Source organism: Schistocerca gregaria, chromosome 8 (assembly GCF_023897955.1).
Source record: "Schistocerca gregaria isolate iqSchGreg1 chromosome 8, iqSchGreg1.2, whole genome shotgun sequence".
NCBI lineage: Eukaryota > Metazoa > Arthropoda > Insecta > Orthoptera > Acrididae > Schistocerca > Schistocerca gregaria.
The window spans coordinates 392223630-392240003 of record NC_064927.1 but is presented as its reverse complement, the minus strand read 5'-3'; the positions used below and the strand labels follow the sequence as shown (position 1 = coordinate 392240003).

At 41.2% G+C, this 16374-nt stretch overlaps 1 protein-coding gene across 1 annotated transcript in view; it reads left to right on the top strand.

Moving 5' to 3' along the window:
- LOC126284020 (protein FAM76A) overlaps positions 1 to 16374 on the top strand; it is a 77428-nt gene that overhangs the window by 15260 nt on the left and 45794 nt on the right. Inside the window, exon 4 of the mRNA XM_049982568.1 lies at positions 4003 to 4139. Coding sequence (XP_049838525.1) covers positions 4003 to 4139 — 137 coding nt within the window. The remainder of the gene's footprint in view (positions 1 to 4002; positions 4140 to 16374) is intronic.

Here is a 16374-nt window from a genome sequence, read left to right as displayed (position 1 = left end):
CTATCTTTTCCTACATTGTTGATATTCCTTTTTTGGCAGTGAGAACATGTACTCACTGGCAAAGCAAATTGTCAGTCTGGAATGCAATGGTGCATTTCGGTACTTAAATTCAGTTTCCTGGAACATGCATTTCTGTGGACGAACAGCTCATTGCTCGACAAATGATACATTAGGTTTAGCTATGGTCACTAAAACATATGTAGAATTGTCCTCTTGTTTGAGGGATAAGGAGATTTTGATGAATGTTTGTGAGTAGGCTATAACACAAAAATTCATTATACTTTGCAGTCCACTGTATGCCGTACATAGAATTCATATTGTGATTGATTACTTCCCTACCTGTTGCATTCTAGAACGGAATTTTTTAAAAGAACGAGAGAGGACTTCGTGCTTATGAATTCTACACAGAAGGGAAAGTGGAGGTACAGATTTAATTTACGGTATATTGAAAGTATGGTTCATTGAATTTACATAACAACTTGTTACAAAATTATAGTTATCTTACTTCAAATATTTCCTGTAAAAAAATCATCCTGTAGCTTTCTTATGCAATAATACTGACTGGTTACAATTCCAGTGGCATGCTGTTATATTCTTTCAGTTTACTTAACTTTACACTGAATAGTAGAAGCATTGAGCTGTTGATACACACAAAAATACATGTGCAATTTTTGTGCCAGCTGAAATTAAAATGCTGGGACTACAGTTTGGTGGGTAGATTGGGGGGAAGGGTTGTGTTGGGCAAGATTGTCTGCAAGCTAGCAGAATTTTCATTCCAACTTGCATTTTTATTATTTGTATGTAGCTTTCCTTAGAATTGCTCCATGTCGTTTCAATCTTTGATTACATGTTATTTCTTAATCAATCATTTTTAGTTGGATATTTATATAGAAATTCATGATTTCAGGGTTCTTTCTTATTCTCATCTTAAGGCACTTCCATCCGTTTTCTTGTCGCCACTTAATCCTCATATTTTTTGTTCATGTCAGACCATCTTTGTACAAGTAGACTTATTCTGTGGTGTCATCCAGATCTTTGTTGAAGTGAATATGTTATATTGTAAATTTTATTAGACCTGTCAGTTTAGAATTTCAGGATCACATACAGCTTCTGTGCACTGTATAATACGAAGTTTAGTTTAAAATTTGTCAGCTGGTCAGTGAGATACTGCTTTTAGCTCAAATATATGTCAATTATTCCACAGTTTACTACTTATGTAAATTCATTTAGTCCAGCATGTTTCTATGGACTTACGTTTAATGACTGACTTTGGTGCAGCTCTCCAATCTCCAAGAAGTATCCAGTGGATGTATTTCATTCTTGAAGAGCAGTTGTGAATTACCTTTAAAATATCTCCCTGTATCTGTCATAACTTCTTCATTTGCCTCAAAATTTTTTCCAGCTGCAAATTTCTTAAAATGTCGGAGTAGGGAGAAGTTGGAAGGTATCTCCCTCCCCCTCCCCACCCACTCCTCGTGCTTTTGCAAGCCAATCTTCTCATTATTATTATTATTATTATTATTATTATTATTATTTTTAATACAATTGGGTCAGAAGTCTTGTACTATATCTGCCATTTGCTACTGTTCTCTTTGAAAGGTAGTCAATAAGATGATCCCTTCTTTATCAGTGAAAGACTGGGCTTAGCCTTCTCAGTGAATTGATTGTACTTTGCTTTCTTGGGCTGGTCTACTGGCTTTCATATACTGTACACTCTCTCTCTCTCTCTCTCTCTCTCTCTCTCTCTCTCTCTCTCTCTCTCTCTCTCTACCATGAAGTGATGGGTATACAGGATGACCCAGAAGTCTGTCAATGTATGAAAATTCGATACTTCTTGTAATAATGTAGATAAAGAGTTAAAATTGACACATGGTTGAAATGACATGACGTTTCATTGACACTAAAAAGAAAGTTCACAAAACAACCAACAGATGGTGCTACATATGATAAAAAAAGGCTATAATCAGCATAGTAATTGATTAGCATAGATGATGGATGATCTTTATAACAAAAGCTTGTGTCTGCCATCATTCGTTATCAATATTTGTGGTTGAGGGACAATATTGTGAACAGCATTGTACAACTTATCAGTAGGTATGGTTTTCAGCATCCCTAATCAGATCAATCATGGTAGAGTTAAGGCTTCAGATAAAGATATAAACCCCCCCCCCCCCCCCCCAAAAAAAAAAAAAAAAAAATAATAATCATGTGGATTGAGTTCAGGAACCTTGGGTGGCCAAGCATGACGGAAGTAGCGGCTCATCGTGCAATCCTCACCAAATTATGTTCGCAAGAAATATTTCGCACGTTTAGCAGTACGGGGCTAATCACCACCTCACATTCTAACACGGTTTTATCAGCCAGGCTAGGGATGGCGTGATTCTGTAACATACTGGCATACCTCACTTCCATCACACTGACTGTTTGAATAGCAGCATCCCGCATTTCCTCAAAGAAAAAGGGTATAGTTATCATTGATGTACTAAATCCACACCACACCGCCTGAGATTATGAAATGGGCTTCATTGGTCCACAACACGTTAGACAACCAATTATCATCATCATTATCATCTCCCATATTTTGAGGTGCCCACACTGCAGATACTGTCTTGAGCCGCAACAGTGTGGCTAACAGTTCATGATGATACTGGATTTTGTACAGCTAACATTGAGGGTGTGTCTTAGCACTCTGTTGAACAGTAGTGTGTGGAATCCTGGTGCCATGTGTGTCTTCACAAGTGCTGACTTAACTGTGCGGAGTTGAACCTGCTAATGTCTCCATTTCTTCTTAATTGTCTGAGTAGCAGTAGCACTTGTGACTGGTTGCCCACTGTGGAGCTGATCATCTAAACAAACAGTTGCTTTGGACTGTGTGATAATTTTCTTCTCAGTAACACTTATTACAGGACCTTTAACAGTTCAAATACCCTCATGACAATAGGATCTTGAACCTGCAGAAGCGGATTCTTCATTCTGATAGTAAAGCTTCACTAACAGTGTCTTTCCTGGTAAAGTCAACATGCCGCGATAGCTGGTGCATCTGACACCCTCTCTCACTACAGCTCATTTTATATACGATTCTCGTATGACATCATTGACATTGTGCTGTCCATTGCCATCTGATAGCCAGTTTTTCTGCACTTGTTGTTGATTTCAGTAAAATGCTGTGCCATTTCAAGCATGTGTGTCAATTTTTACCTCTTGTCTTCATTACTCCTTGAATTAGTGCATTTTCAAATGTTAACAGACTTTTGAGACACACACTATGAATCATGGACAGTAACAAACCAATACCCAAAAACGATTGGAGTTTGTCTCTTCTGATACATCAGTGGCTTCATTTATTTAATATTCCATGGTTACCATTCATCCAATAACATTGACAAACTTTTTGATATTGATACACTTCAAGATGCAGTTGTGATGTGTGGTAGATCTTGCCACCCAAGACCATGTAGTCGAGAGAGAGAGAGAGAGAGAGAGAGAGAGAGAGAGAGAGAGAGAGAGAGAGAGAACATGTTGCAGTTAGAAACAGTACATGAGTAAGGGTGAGGGCTGGAGAAAGAGAGGATTTTAAAATATGAGGAGAAATACAGAAGTTTCAGCCATTAGCTTACACATCCCACCCTCCACACTATTTTTTTTCCTACATCTGCTTATAGAGTCCTAAAATATTATTGCACAATTTGTACAATGTTATTGTGTGATGTTATTTGTGTTCATATGATAATATAATTGTAATTTGCTAGAATTGGTAATAAGGTGATTCCCATAGAAGCTGTGATATTGCGGCCCAATGTGTAGAATGTCATGCATAAAACATTGTACAAACTGCCTAATCCACACTAAAGGTAATTAATTATTCCACGTAAATCATGAGGTTGTTACTTGTTTTCCGTGATATCCTGATCAGATTAATTTCATCTGGTGTCAAGCACAGCCTCATTTTTCAGAGAAAAAGCCTTGTCACATCAGTACTTCTAACTTACGATTTGTTTGCAGGTCGATGGTAAACTTCTTTGTTGGCTGTGCACACTGTCATACAAAAGAGCTCTTGCCAAGACAAAGCAAACAGATGCCGAAAGAAGAGCTCACCTGAAACTTGCAGCCCAACGAGCCGCAAAGGGAAAAGATATTAAGTAAGTGGTGTAATAGTCTTTTTGTAATTTCTACCCAATGTACATATAGAGGCAAATAAAGCAATTTACATTTTGCCATGCCAAATTTAGCAACTAATGATCAGAATATATAGTGAATGGTTAATAAAACTTGGCTGGTCTAGCCGGCCAGCATGGCCGAGCGGTTCTAGGCGCTTCAGACCAGAACCGCGCTGCTGCTACGGTCGCAGGTTCAAATCCTGCCTCAGGCATGGATGTGTGTGATGTCCTTAAGTTATTAGGTTTAAGTAGTTCTAAGTTCTGGGGGACTGATGAGCTCAGAAGTTACGTCCCGTAGTGCTCAGAGCCATTTTGGCTGGTCGATAAAAGGATATCTACCTTTCTTTGTATCTGTTTGACCAGCCAGATTAAGTTGAACTAAGAGGAGCAGAGCTAGCATTTTTTCACAGGCTAATAGCTAACACCAAAGCAACTAGAAAATCTTTTGTAATCATAGCAAGAGCGAAATAATTTGTTCAGTTACTTTGTTTTTCAGTTTGGCAGTTGCAAATTTTTGCAAGGATCATTTCATAAATTGGCATTGACAGATGCTGAGACTGATATTGAGACAGCTCTGCCAAGAACATTATTGTTATATGACCTTGTAGCTTCCTAGTCTTTTCAGTAATTTATGTGAAGTGTAAATTTAGATTATCAGTGTCAACAGCTTTCTTTTAAGTGTGCAACAAATCCAATGGCTTACTCTAAAGACAGTTGAACAGATATTGTAAGGATTGAAGAAACAATTTATGAAGTATCAGTTTAATTAAATTTATTTATTAGAACAATGTGAAAATTGGTTTCAACTGGGACATACAAATAGGCCAACATCGAAGAAAAAAACTATGTTTTCTGATTTTTAGACTCAATTCTACATTGATGTTTCCATGTTGAGTTAATAAAGTAGTTTTATGCCAACTGCTTTATATGCAAACATTATTACATACAGAGTCCATAAGCAAATCACTAATATATCAGGGCTTAAATGATACTGATGCTGAGACCGTATCAATGCAATTGATTTTACCTGTATGTGGTACATACATCTTATCATTTTAGGTGTGATGTAGGAGTCATTGGTGCATAATGACTGGGCGCTGTAAATTCGACTGTACAGGCCTTTGTGGTTTTAGTTCACCAAAAAATACTCCCAAAATATTTAGGAGATGAAAATTTAAAATGGAGATTCTAAAAACATAGATTAATCAAGACCATAGTGGCTTGCACACAGCCATTTCTTAGGTTCAAAAGAAATCATACAAAAAGGAATACACAAGAAAAATCTGCCAATACTTGAGGCTGGAAAGTCAGTTGAAATTATGGCCCAAAATGGTGCATGAGGTTTACAGAAGGAAAATGACATGTTCCATTGATTATCGAGCATGCTCAGAATAAAACAAAGTGATGATAATTCCTAAGAGATTTTCCCCCCATTATTTCCATCGGTCATTTTCTCCAGTTTAAGGGGTACTTGGGTGACTTATTTAAAAACATTAATTCTGCTTCTTTCCATATTGGTGAAAATTTCATACTGTACTCAAATGGACATTAGAATTAGACACTTACCTTTAAGTTTGTAGGGATCACCTACTTCTATATCGACATCTATACTCTATAGATCATCGTGAGGGGCAGGGCAAAGGGTATGCCCTACTTTACAAGTTACTAGGGGATTGATACCCTATATAATCACACTTTTGACGATAATCGTAGGTGTGGTACTGTGTCAAATGCTTTTCAGAAGTCAAGAAATACTGCCTCTACCTGATCACATGAGAAAAGTGCAAGATGGGTTTCACATGATCTATGTTTTCGGAATCTGTGCTGGTTAGTATTGAGGAGGCCATAATGTTGGAGCTTAGAAATATGTTCAGAGATTTTGCAACAAATTGGTGTCAGGGATATTGGACGGTAGTTTTAGTCAACTCTTTCCCAGCACCAGTGACACTAATACTTATTTCATTCATCTTTCCAGTGGTACGAGGATTACATTGGGGCAATTCTCCTGGGGTTTGCATTTGAAAATGGAATTAAGCATTTCAGCTTTTGCTTTCCTGCCCTCAGTTTCATTTTCTGTCTCATGCAGTAGGTTTGGTGCCACTTACCAGCCTTTACAAATGACCAGAAGTTCTTCAGGTTTTGTGAAATATCATTTGACAGTATTCTGCTACTGTAGACATTGAAGGCATCACACTTCTTTCCAGCCAAACCCGTCTCATTCAGTATCTCTGTATCTGTAGTCATATGCTTTCTTTTACACCTGTTATGCAGTAATCTGTTTCTCTGATACTTTTAGCATTTTGTGATGTGATGTGGAGCCATGACGACATTTCTCCAAACATGTGGACATCAATCAGAGCAAGGTGTGTACATCTTTCCTGCCAGTGCTTTCACTTCCTGAACAAATTTGAAGTCCACGAACTGTTCTTCATACCAGTCTGACTCTGTCTGATAATGATAGGCTATATTGTCTTTTTGGATTCACAGGTCTCCAGTTGAATGATGTTCAGGGTCAGGCAGGTATATGTAGTATTTCCTTGCACTGTTTGTCTGTGTGATGACAATGGAAGTCATTCAGCATCCCCAGTTAATCTTGCATAAAAATTACCCTATAAAGATAGTACCATCAGTATTAATGGTACACACACTTGTACCATGACACCGTCATATATCACATCATACAGTAGCTGTATGTACCCCAACATGTAGTAGATGCTTCTGAATCATCTTTTACTGGGTTTTGAATTAGAATTAGTGAGTGGTCTGCTTCTCTCTTAGAATACCCCTGAATTCCTCTCACTGTGACTGTGAATCTGGCAGTTTTGTTAAATCGAGGTACTGCTTTTTAAATCTTAACAGGTTGGCTAAAAAAGGCAACTTGTCTCAGCTAGGCTCAGTTGGCTGTAACAAGATAAGTACTGAGCATGGGACACTATACTTCGAATAGTGTCTACATGTTACTGTTTATGGGGGCCAAGGTGCCTAACAAATTAAATATAGTTAAAAAGTACATAAAAGGAAAGGGCTACAAAAGAGGCTCAGAATATTGTAATAAGCTCCAAAAGGGGAAAGATATACCATGATCAATTCGAGGTACGTTGAAGAACTGGCACCCATGTTACCAAGAAAGATGGAACAGTTTGGCATGTTACATCATCATCATGTTGCCAGCCCTTTCCATCAGCTCTGGTTTTTGCATAATGATATAGTAGTGTGGGATGAACACACAAGAAATTAACCTACTTGATCATGGCCACTTTATAGGTGCATCCCTGTGGGATGTTTCATCACAGGCTGTGCAGGCAATCTGATTTTTACACACCACATGCCATTGTGTCAAAGGCATGGCTTGAGTATCTCGATTCAGGTAAAGCTACCAATGCCGGTGTCAAGTACCATATGCAGCATCATGTTTGGTAGGCTTATCGTCAATTATCAGAAATTGTAACAGGAAATATATATAAAACAATTACCCATAGAAGGAATCTGACAAACAATCCTCCAACTATAGGCCATTTGCATTCTGCCAAGATAACCAATGGCTTTAGAACAGCCTACTAGATATTTAACACCAAATAATGTTTTAGATTAATATTAGTCTGGTTCCTGGCAAAATCTGCATGAAGACAGCTCTCATAAAAGTGACTGACAAATTGAAACAAGCTTAGCACAGCAGAAGGTGTCTGTTTTAAGGGCTTTTTGGATTTCAACAAAGCTTTCCGCATTGTTGACTTTGTTCTACTTGCTTAACTCAGAAGCAAATTCCCTCTCCCTTGCGCAGCGTTTCTGGGGTGTTACTGGGAATGTTCCGCATTGTCTGGCGCTGACTAAGAACAGTCTCACCACTGTTCTCTCGCTCCATTTCCATTTTATATTTCTGTTCTTCTCTTGTTTCTCTGCTTCGATGTTTGAGGTTCCTCTTTTTCTTCTTCCTCCCTGTGCACTCCTGAAGGCCAGCCCACGTAGCTTATATGTACCAGGTGACTGGGAACACTTAACTCCCAGCCCCTGGTTGACAGGTAGGGTTTGCACGTACCCCTTGGTACAGGCCAGCCCAGGGAGGGGTGATTGCGTGAACTGCAACCTTCCCAAATTGCTGATTTGTCCCTCTGTCAGGTGTTCGGGAGGTGTGACCTGAGATGTGAATAATCACCTAATGCGGGTGCGCTCCCCTTTGAAGGGGAAGGAGCGCACCATTGGAGATGCTGGCAATCCTGGGGGATTTTATGACAATGAGCCAATCGTCTTCACAGTCAGCATTCACAAAACGTAAATATAATGAAGCCAACGATTCAGAGACCCTTCCCACTACACCGTGGTTCAGTTCTCCACCACGGTAAATCCGTTTATTATTCAGAAAGGTGGTTGATCAATTGCCGGCCCTGTGAAATCCTCTTGTTTATGAAATGGCATTTTACTTTTGGAGACTCTGATTCTCAAGCACAACAACTGCTTGCCCCCTAGCTTCTCCATGGGTATCCTGTTTGTGTCGAGTCCCATAGAACTTTGAATTCTTCCCATCGTGTTATTTACATGAGGCTGCTCAGTGGTCTAACCGAGGCCGAAATCCAATCTTATCTCTTTGATCAAGATGTCATTGCCGTCCATCAGGTGACTAAAAAGGTAAATTCCTCCATAGTGTCCACCCGCACTCTTTTTCTCACCTTTGTTAGAGTGGTGCTTCCGTCCAAGATCAAAAAAGGCTATGAAATTATCACAGTCCAGCTGTGCATTCCAAACTCGATGCAGTGCTACGTGTGTCATCGTTTCAACCACACTATAATCTCTTGTCATCACCCAGCCAAATGTGTAACCTGTGGTTGGGATGCACACGGGGGCCATTGTCCGTATCAGCTCCTCTCGGGATTGTCCCGTGTGTCTTGATGAGCGGGCTGTCCAAGAGATCCTGGTAAAGGAAAAAGTGCCTTACGATTGGCTAGTCGCAAACCCTGCATTCCCCTGTCTGGCACCTATAGTTCTGTTCTTGTTACCCTCGCTCCATGAAGGACATGGCCACGCAGACATGCAACCTCAACTTCAGCTCCGAGATTGTGAAATTGCCTAGTGTCACGGTAGCATCACCATCCCTCCGTCCAACTGTGCAGCAAGCCATCAAACTCGATTCAAGGGGTGTAGCCAGCAGCTACACAAACGGTAGGCCGGAAAGGACAGAAGGAGTACTCCTGTGAAGACTTCTTACATCCCTCCAGCCAAACACCACCCGAGTCTTCCTCTAACTGAAAAGGCTCAAAGACGTCCACTTTCGGCAAACATTCTTCTCCTTCACCGGCAAGAAGATCCTCCTTGACACTGCTGCCATGTGATACCTTAGCCCAGTCAGCCTCCGTGTCCCTGGTGCACACTACCAACCGTTTTTAAGGCTTGGACTCCACACACCAACAGCACAAGGCAGCTGATGCTTCTGTGCACCCCATGGAACAGAATCCTCCCATGTCTGTGCTGCAGCAGCAACTCTACACAGGTTGTCACTCAGTAGCCGCCGAGATGACATCTCTTCCTCATCATAACTCTTCTCCAATGGAACGTTCACAGCCTTCCGTCCCACAAAGAGGATTTACTGCCGCTTTTAGCATCGCAGCGTCCCCTTGTGCTCTGCCTTTAGGAAATGAAATTGCACCCACACGACTGCTTTGAGCTTTCACATTTCTTCCCGGTCCGTTTTGACCTTCCTGAGGTTGGCATTCCATTTCATGGGGGTGTCATGCTGCTCATATGGGATGACATTCATGATCAACCCATCTACCTGACTGCCCATCTTCAGGCTGTTGCAGTTCGCCTTTTTCTTCCCCACCTTACCTTTTGCGTCTGTACCACTTATGTTCCTCCATCATTCAACGTCACCAGAGCAGACTGCCTTCAGTTTATTGGGCAGCTACCTCCCCCATTTCTGCTACTAGGTAACTTTAATGCACATCATTCCCTTTGGTGTTCTCCCAGAAACTGTCATAGAGGTGCCCTGTTGGCTGACCCTAACCAACTTAACTTCTTCTGCCTTAACATTGGAGCACCTACTTTCCTTTCCGACTCCTCACAACCCTATTCCCATTTGGACCTATCGTTCTGCACTTCCCAGCTTGTCCGTAGTCTTGAGTGGTCTATTCTTTCTTTGGCGGCTTACTAAGGCTGACTGGCGACTTTACTCCTCCCTAGCAACCTTCAAAAAACAAGATATCCCCAGTTGTGATGACCGGGAGGAATATCTCACAAATGTTGTCTTTACTGTCGCGGGATGTTCCATTCCTCGCACTTCCTCATTACCATGCTGTGGCCCAGTCCCTTGGTGGATTGAGGCATGCCGTGACGCAATTCGCGCCCGGAGGTGTGCTCGTCACATTTTTAACCATCATTCTACAATGGCGAACTGCATTAAGATGCGTGCAAATTGTTTTGTGTTCTTCAGGATAGCAGAAAAGCTAGCTGGATTTCATTCACTAGTTCTTTTAACAGTTTCACACCTTCGTCTGCCGTGTGGGCCAACTTCCGATGGCTCTCTGGAACCTAGATCCATTTGCCAATTCCTGGTCTGACAGTAGCAGACAATGTCATAAAGGGACCCAATTGCTATCGCTAACACCTTGGGTCGCCATTTTGCAGACGTTTCGAGCTCTTCCCACTATCACCATTCCTTCCTCCATGGGAAGCATGTGGAGGCAGCTCGGGCAATACCCTTTTCTCAGAATCAGGAGTGCTACAACACCGCCTTTACTATGTGGGAGCTAGATCATGCTCTCAGTTCCTCCAGATCCTCTGCCCCAGGGCCAGATGCTGTCCACATTCAGATGTTGCAGCACCTTTCTCTTACAGGCAAGCACTTTGTGCTTAACATGTACAACCGCATATGGCCAGAAGGCACATTCCCCGGACTTTGGCGTGAAGCCACTGTCATACCCTTACCTAAGGCAAGTAAGGACAAAAACCTTCCTTCTAGCTACTGCCCCATCTGTCTCACCAGTTGTGTTTGCAAGGTAATGGAATGTACGATTCATGCCCAGTTGGTATGGTGGCTCGAGTCTCGCTATTTACTAACAAATGCACAGTGTGGATTTCGAGTGTGGTGTTCTGCAGTTGACCATCTCATTACTTTGTCTATCCATATCATGAATGGTTTTCTACAGAAATCCCAGACTGTGACCATGTTTTTCGATTTGGAGGAGGCCAACGAAACCTACTGGAGAACTGTTACCGGAGGCCAACGAAACCTGCTGGAGAACTGTTACCGTTCGTACTCTTTACACGTGGGGCTTCCTTGGCCGCCTACCTGTTTCCTTCAAGAATTTTTAAAGAGTTTTCACTGTGCGTGTGGGTTCTGCCTTGTCAGACACCTTTATCCAGGAAAACCATGTGCCTCAGAGTTCCGTCTTGAGTGTCGTCCTCTTTGCTATTGGCATTAATCCTATAATGGCTTGTCTCCTGCCGAGCATCTCTGGCTGCCTTTTTGTTGACGATTTTGCTGCCTGTTGCAGTTCTCCACAGACCTGGCTCACTGAGCGGCATCTTCACCGATGTCTTGATCGTCTTTACTCCTGGTGCATTGACAGTGGCTTTCGTTTTTCCACTGAATTTCTGGTGGTGCCATCGATTTATCCCACCATCATTACATCTTGGGACTGTTGCCATTCTGTTCTTTAAAACTACAAAATTCCCGGGCCTCATGATCAATAGGAAACTCTCTTTGTCTTCCCATGTGTCTTAATGGCAGCCCGCTGTATGCGGTTCCTCAGTGTTCTACATGTCCTCAGTGGTACTTCCTGGGGTTGCGATCGAACCACCCTCCTACATTTGTACTGGTTCTTTGTCCGTTCGAAACTCGACTATGGGTATTTTGTTTATGCTGTTGCACGTCCATCCCTCTTACGCTGTCTCAACATTATCCACCATCGTGGCATCCGTTTGATCACTGGCGCCTTTTCACTAACCTGGTTGAGAGTCTGTATGCTGAAGCTGCTGAGCTACCACTGTCCTACCACTGTGACTTTCTCCTCAGCAGCTATGCATGCCATTTGTCCGCCATGTGTGGTCACCCATTCCATGCCTCCTCCTTTGATGATTCCTTTGATCACCAGTATGGGACGCATCGCTCTTCTGTTACCTCCAGGAGTTTGCTTTTGGCACTTCCTATGGTGGCTTACCTTCACACTACCTGCAGTTTTCCCAGTGTGTGTGTGGACCCTTCACCGCCTAGGCTCTGTGAAGCGGCCCAACCTTGGCCTTCATTTGCTTCCTAAGGACACTACTCCAGCCTCAGTTTATCACCTTCAGTTTCATGACCTTCACATGGAGCTTCGCGATGGTATTGTATACACTGATGGCTCTCTGACTGACCGTGGAGTCAAGTGTGCCTTCGTCATTGGCACCCGCATTTTTCGATATCAGCTTCCGGCACACTGCTCAGTATTTACAGCCGAGCTCTTCACCTTTTATCAGGCCACAGAGTACATCCAGTGACACAGACTAAGTCCTCTGCCCGGACTCGCTCATTGCCCTTCAAAGTCCAAGTGCGCTGTACACTGCCCATTCCTTAGTGCAGCAGGACCTGGTAAATTGTCACTTGCTCACTCTTGGTGGAGCCACTGTGATGATTATGTGGGTTCCTGGTCATGTTGGTCTGCCAGGAAATGAGGCTGCTGATGCTGCCTCGTACCTCAGCCTGCTAGTTCCTGTATTCCCTCCGATGATCTCTTGAGTTGCTGTCTATCAGGAGGTGGTGTCCCTTTGGCATCAACAATGGTCCTGCCTTCACAAGAATAAGCTCCGGTTTATTAAACCCTCTCCCAGCGGCTTGGATGACCTTCTCTTGGCCCTCCCACTGGGAGAAGGTCATTTTAACTAGGCTGCATATTCGGCACTGTGTTTTTAGCCATTGTCAATTGATAAGTGGCGCAACCCCACCACTTTGTACACATTGCGCAGAAGTTTTGACTGTTCGCATCTTCCTGACAGAATGCCCATTTTTTAACTGTTTACATTCCCGCTTGGGTTTGCTGTCTTTAGTTATCGACCATTTTATCAAATGATGCTTGTGCTGTCGACTGCGGTTTACTTTTTATCGGCCAAAGCACTATGGCAAAGGCCATCCTCAATTTCTGTATGGTGTCTTTTTTAGCCCTTTATACACGTCCCTGTTTTTATCAGTCTTCTGTATGTCAGTCCCAATTGACATATGAGTTGTTTTTCAACTCCTCTCTGTCTTCGTGTTCTATAGTTTTGACTTGGGCGCATATGACCCCATTTGTTTTTTTGCAACCTAAAGCAAAACAAAACCGAAACCAAACCCTGTATATTAATGATATGTTAAGTGTTTTCTTCCATTGCAAATATTACTTTAATGCTGATCATCTTCAGGTATGACTAAGTGCAAGTCCAACGAACCTGAGCACAGCCATGCAGCATGTAAATGCTAATTTTCTTGGCTTATGAAAGTAGGTGCAAAGCACAGGTTAGAAATTTCACCTATCTACAACGGAAGCAGTATTTGTCATATATAATAGACTTATTATCCCTCAGTTCAGAGAATCTCTTCCATCCTTAATCCTAAATGGCACAGAAATAACCTTTCCTTCCTTATACATAGAATCTGGAGATAATTCTGGACCATCACTTGCACACAACTGCAATCTGTAAGATGATGTTGGTGTCACTTAATTCATGACAGAAATATTACAAAAGGTCCCATTTTGAGCCTAAAAAGAAACCCATGATGTCAGTAATGATTCCCGTACTTAATTCTGGTGATCCTATTATTCAAGGACTTTCGTATTAGAGCTCACTTTGGTTGGAGTTTGTGCTGAATGTTTGTGTAAGATCAATTTATGTGATGTACACTTTTTCAACCATAACACTCCTTTCTATCGTACTCTGCTTGCGCTATCATCTGTTCAGCCATTGCACTCCCTCTTATTTATCTTCAACTCACACACTGCTATGTGAACAGCACAGAAAAAATACTTGTTCTCAACAAAGTAAAATCCTCTCTGTACCATTGCATAACATTGGTGTGCTCTCTAAATCATTTTTGGTATCGGGACACATCTATGGAACAATCTTCCTCAGAATATCGTAGAAATTAAATTCCCCTCAATCTTCAAAAGAAAGCTAATGGTCCCTCTTGTATCACAGTAGCAATCTCTCCCCACATACTTGGATGGTGCTCACTCTTATCAATCCCTCCCTCTCCTACAACTTTTCCTTCCCCCTCGTTTAGAGATTTCTCTATTTAACTTGTGTTCTTTCCTGACCATCATTGTTACTGTCATTTCAATTTTCACCTCCTTCTCTATCCCTTCAGATTCCGATTATGTTGAACAAGGCATCAGATGTGTTAAACTGCTGTACATAATTCTTAATGCCCTTTATTATTATTGTTGCTATTATTATTGTAAATGTTTCGTTGTAATATAGTCGGTGTGCATTGTTGCTGGAAAGCTGTAAGAGAGGGCCTTAAGGCCCTAGTTGGCTCGAGCTAAATGGGCAATAAAGGGTCACTGTGCATAAAAGCACTAACCATTTTAGTGCTGGATATCTGTGAATACCCATATCTTCCAAACTGTGAACTTAAGTACGGAAGCCACCATGGCAGATGTACAGCGAGGCATAAGGCACAGAAATCATTACATGGTTAACTACACTGCCATACGACATATAAATTGGGTAAAAAAAATGTAAGTGCATACATTACATGATTATGATGATGACCATTGGTAATGTACATCATTTTTACCAGAAACAATGAGTTGATGCCTCACACTTGCCAATAGGATATCTTTCAGTCACATGGTGGAACAAATCTATGCGAGGTAATGTTTATGTCGAATTAAGTGGGGCCTTAATACATTCGTGTTCACCTCTAACTGATGAACCATACTGGAACCCACTCTCAAATCGTGTGAATCCATTCATATGCTTAAAGTAGTCAGCAGATGATCTGCACCTTCAGCACAACAACCGACTGCCCCACTGCTGCCAAAATGTCTCAGAATGGCTTTAGCAACACTTGACAGTCATGGAGTGCTTGTTTGTCTTACCAAGTCACATGTCCTCATCAATCCTGTAGAGCCCATCTGGTATACCATCAAGTAAATTGCACATGTTTGAGTGGGCTTTGGATCACATCTGTTCCTGCCATTGTTGAAGTGAAAGGAGGTGCCACGAGGTAGACATTTCCATTTCTGTTGCACAAAATTTATGACAGCTGACTCTTGAACCCATCCATTAGTAGAAACCAAATGTTTGTTTACACCCAAGTTTGAAATGGATTATTGAACAAACATGGATACTGTAAAACCTTGCCTCTAAGAAATGCCTGCTTGTAATACATATTTCTATCAGTCTCAGTGGCACTGCCACAAAAATTTTTCAATAAATCTTTTTTTAAGAAAAAGTTGACCTTTAAGGACTATTTATGCAATAATTTGCGGCAGGAAATTTTCGAATTAATGATAAAATGACAAATGACATGAAATTGGCAGTTTTTACTGATACAATGTGAAATTTGTTGTTTAGCTACCAGGGTGACATTAACAAGCATTATTGCCTTTTTTGTAACTTTGTTCATTACTAATGGTAGTGCATCTTTTTTAAAATGGTAACCTATATTTTTTAGTCAGTAATACACTTCCTGTCTTCAAGACCTATTCAAAAATATCACAGTGTCAAAATTGAGCTTGACTGTCCTGTATTACCACACCATGCAGATACTAGGGGGTAATGTAACTTGTCAATTTGCTACAATTAAAAGTAAACCAACGAGAATACAAGAATATAGCACACCACATTCAGTGTAACATCTTCAGTTCAATTTTTGTGTGAGTAGAATGTACACCAATGATGAGAGAGTAGAAATGCTACTGATATATGGAGAATGTTTAAGTTATTAGAACAAAAATTGCAATAATGTTTCATTACTCATGGTGTAGGTATGTGTAGTATAGTGCTGCAGTACTTCTCGACAGTATTTTATCTACAGTGAAGGCAGTCTTCTATTAAAAAATTCATCATCATTACTTTTCTTTTATGATACAGGATGATGCAGTTAAATGTAGGCCACCTCCCCTCTGAATGCAAATGCAATATTTTGACTTCTGCAAAAAAGGGCTACAACAATGGACAGTTTTATATAATAGTAGATTATTAGCATTCTTCTGTCAGTAATTCAGTTTATTTCATCAGTTTATATCTTTGCAGTCAGAAAGGATTGAAA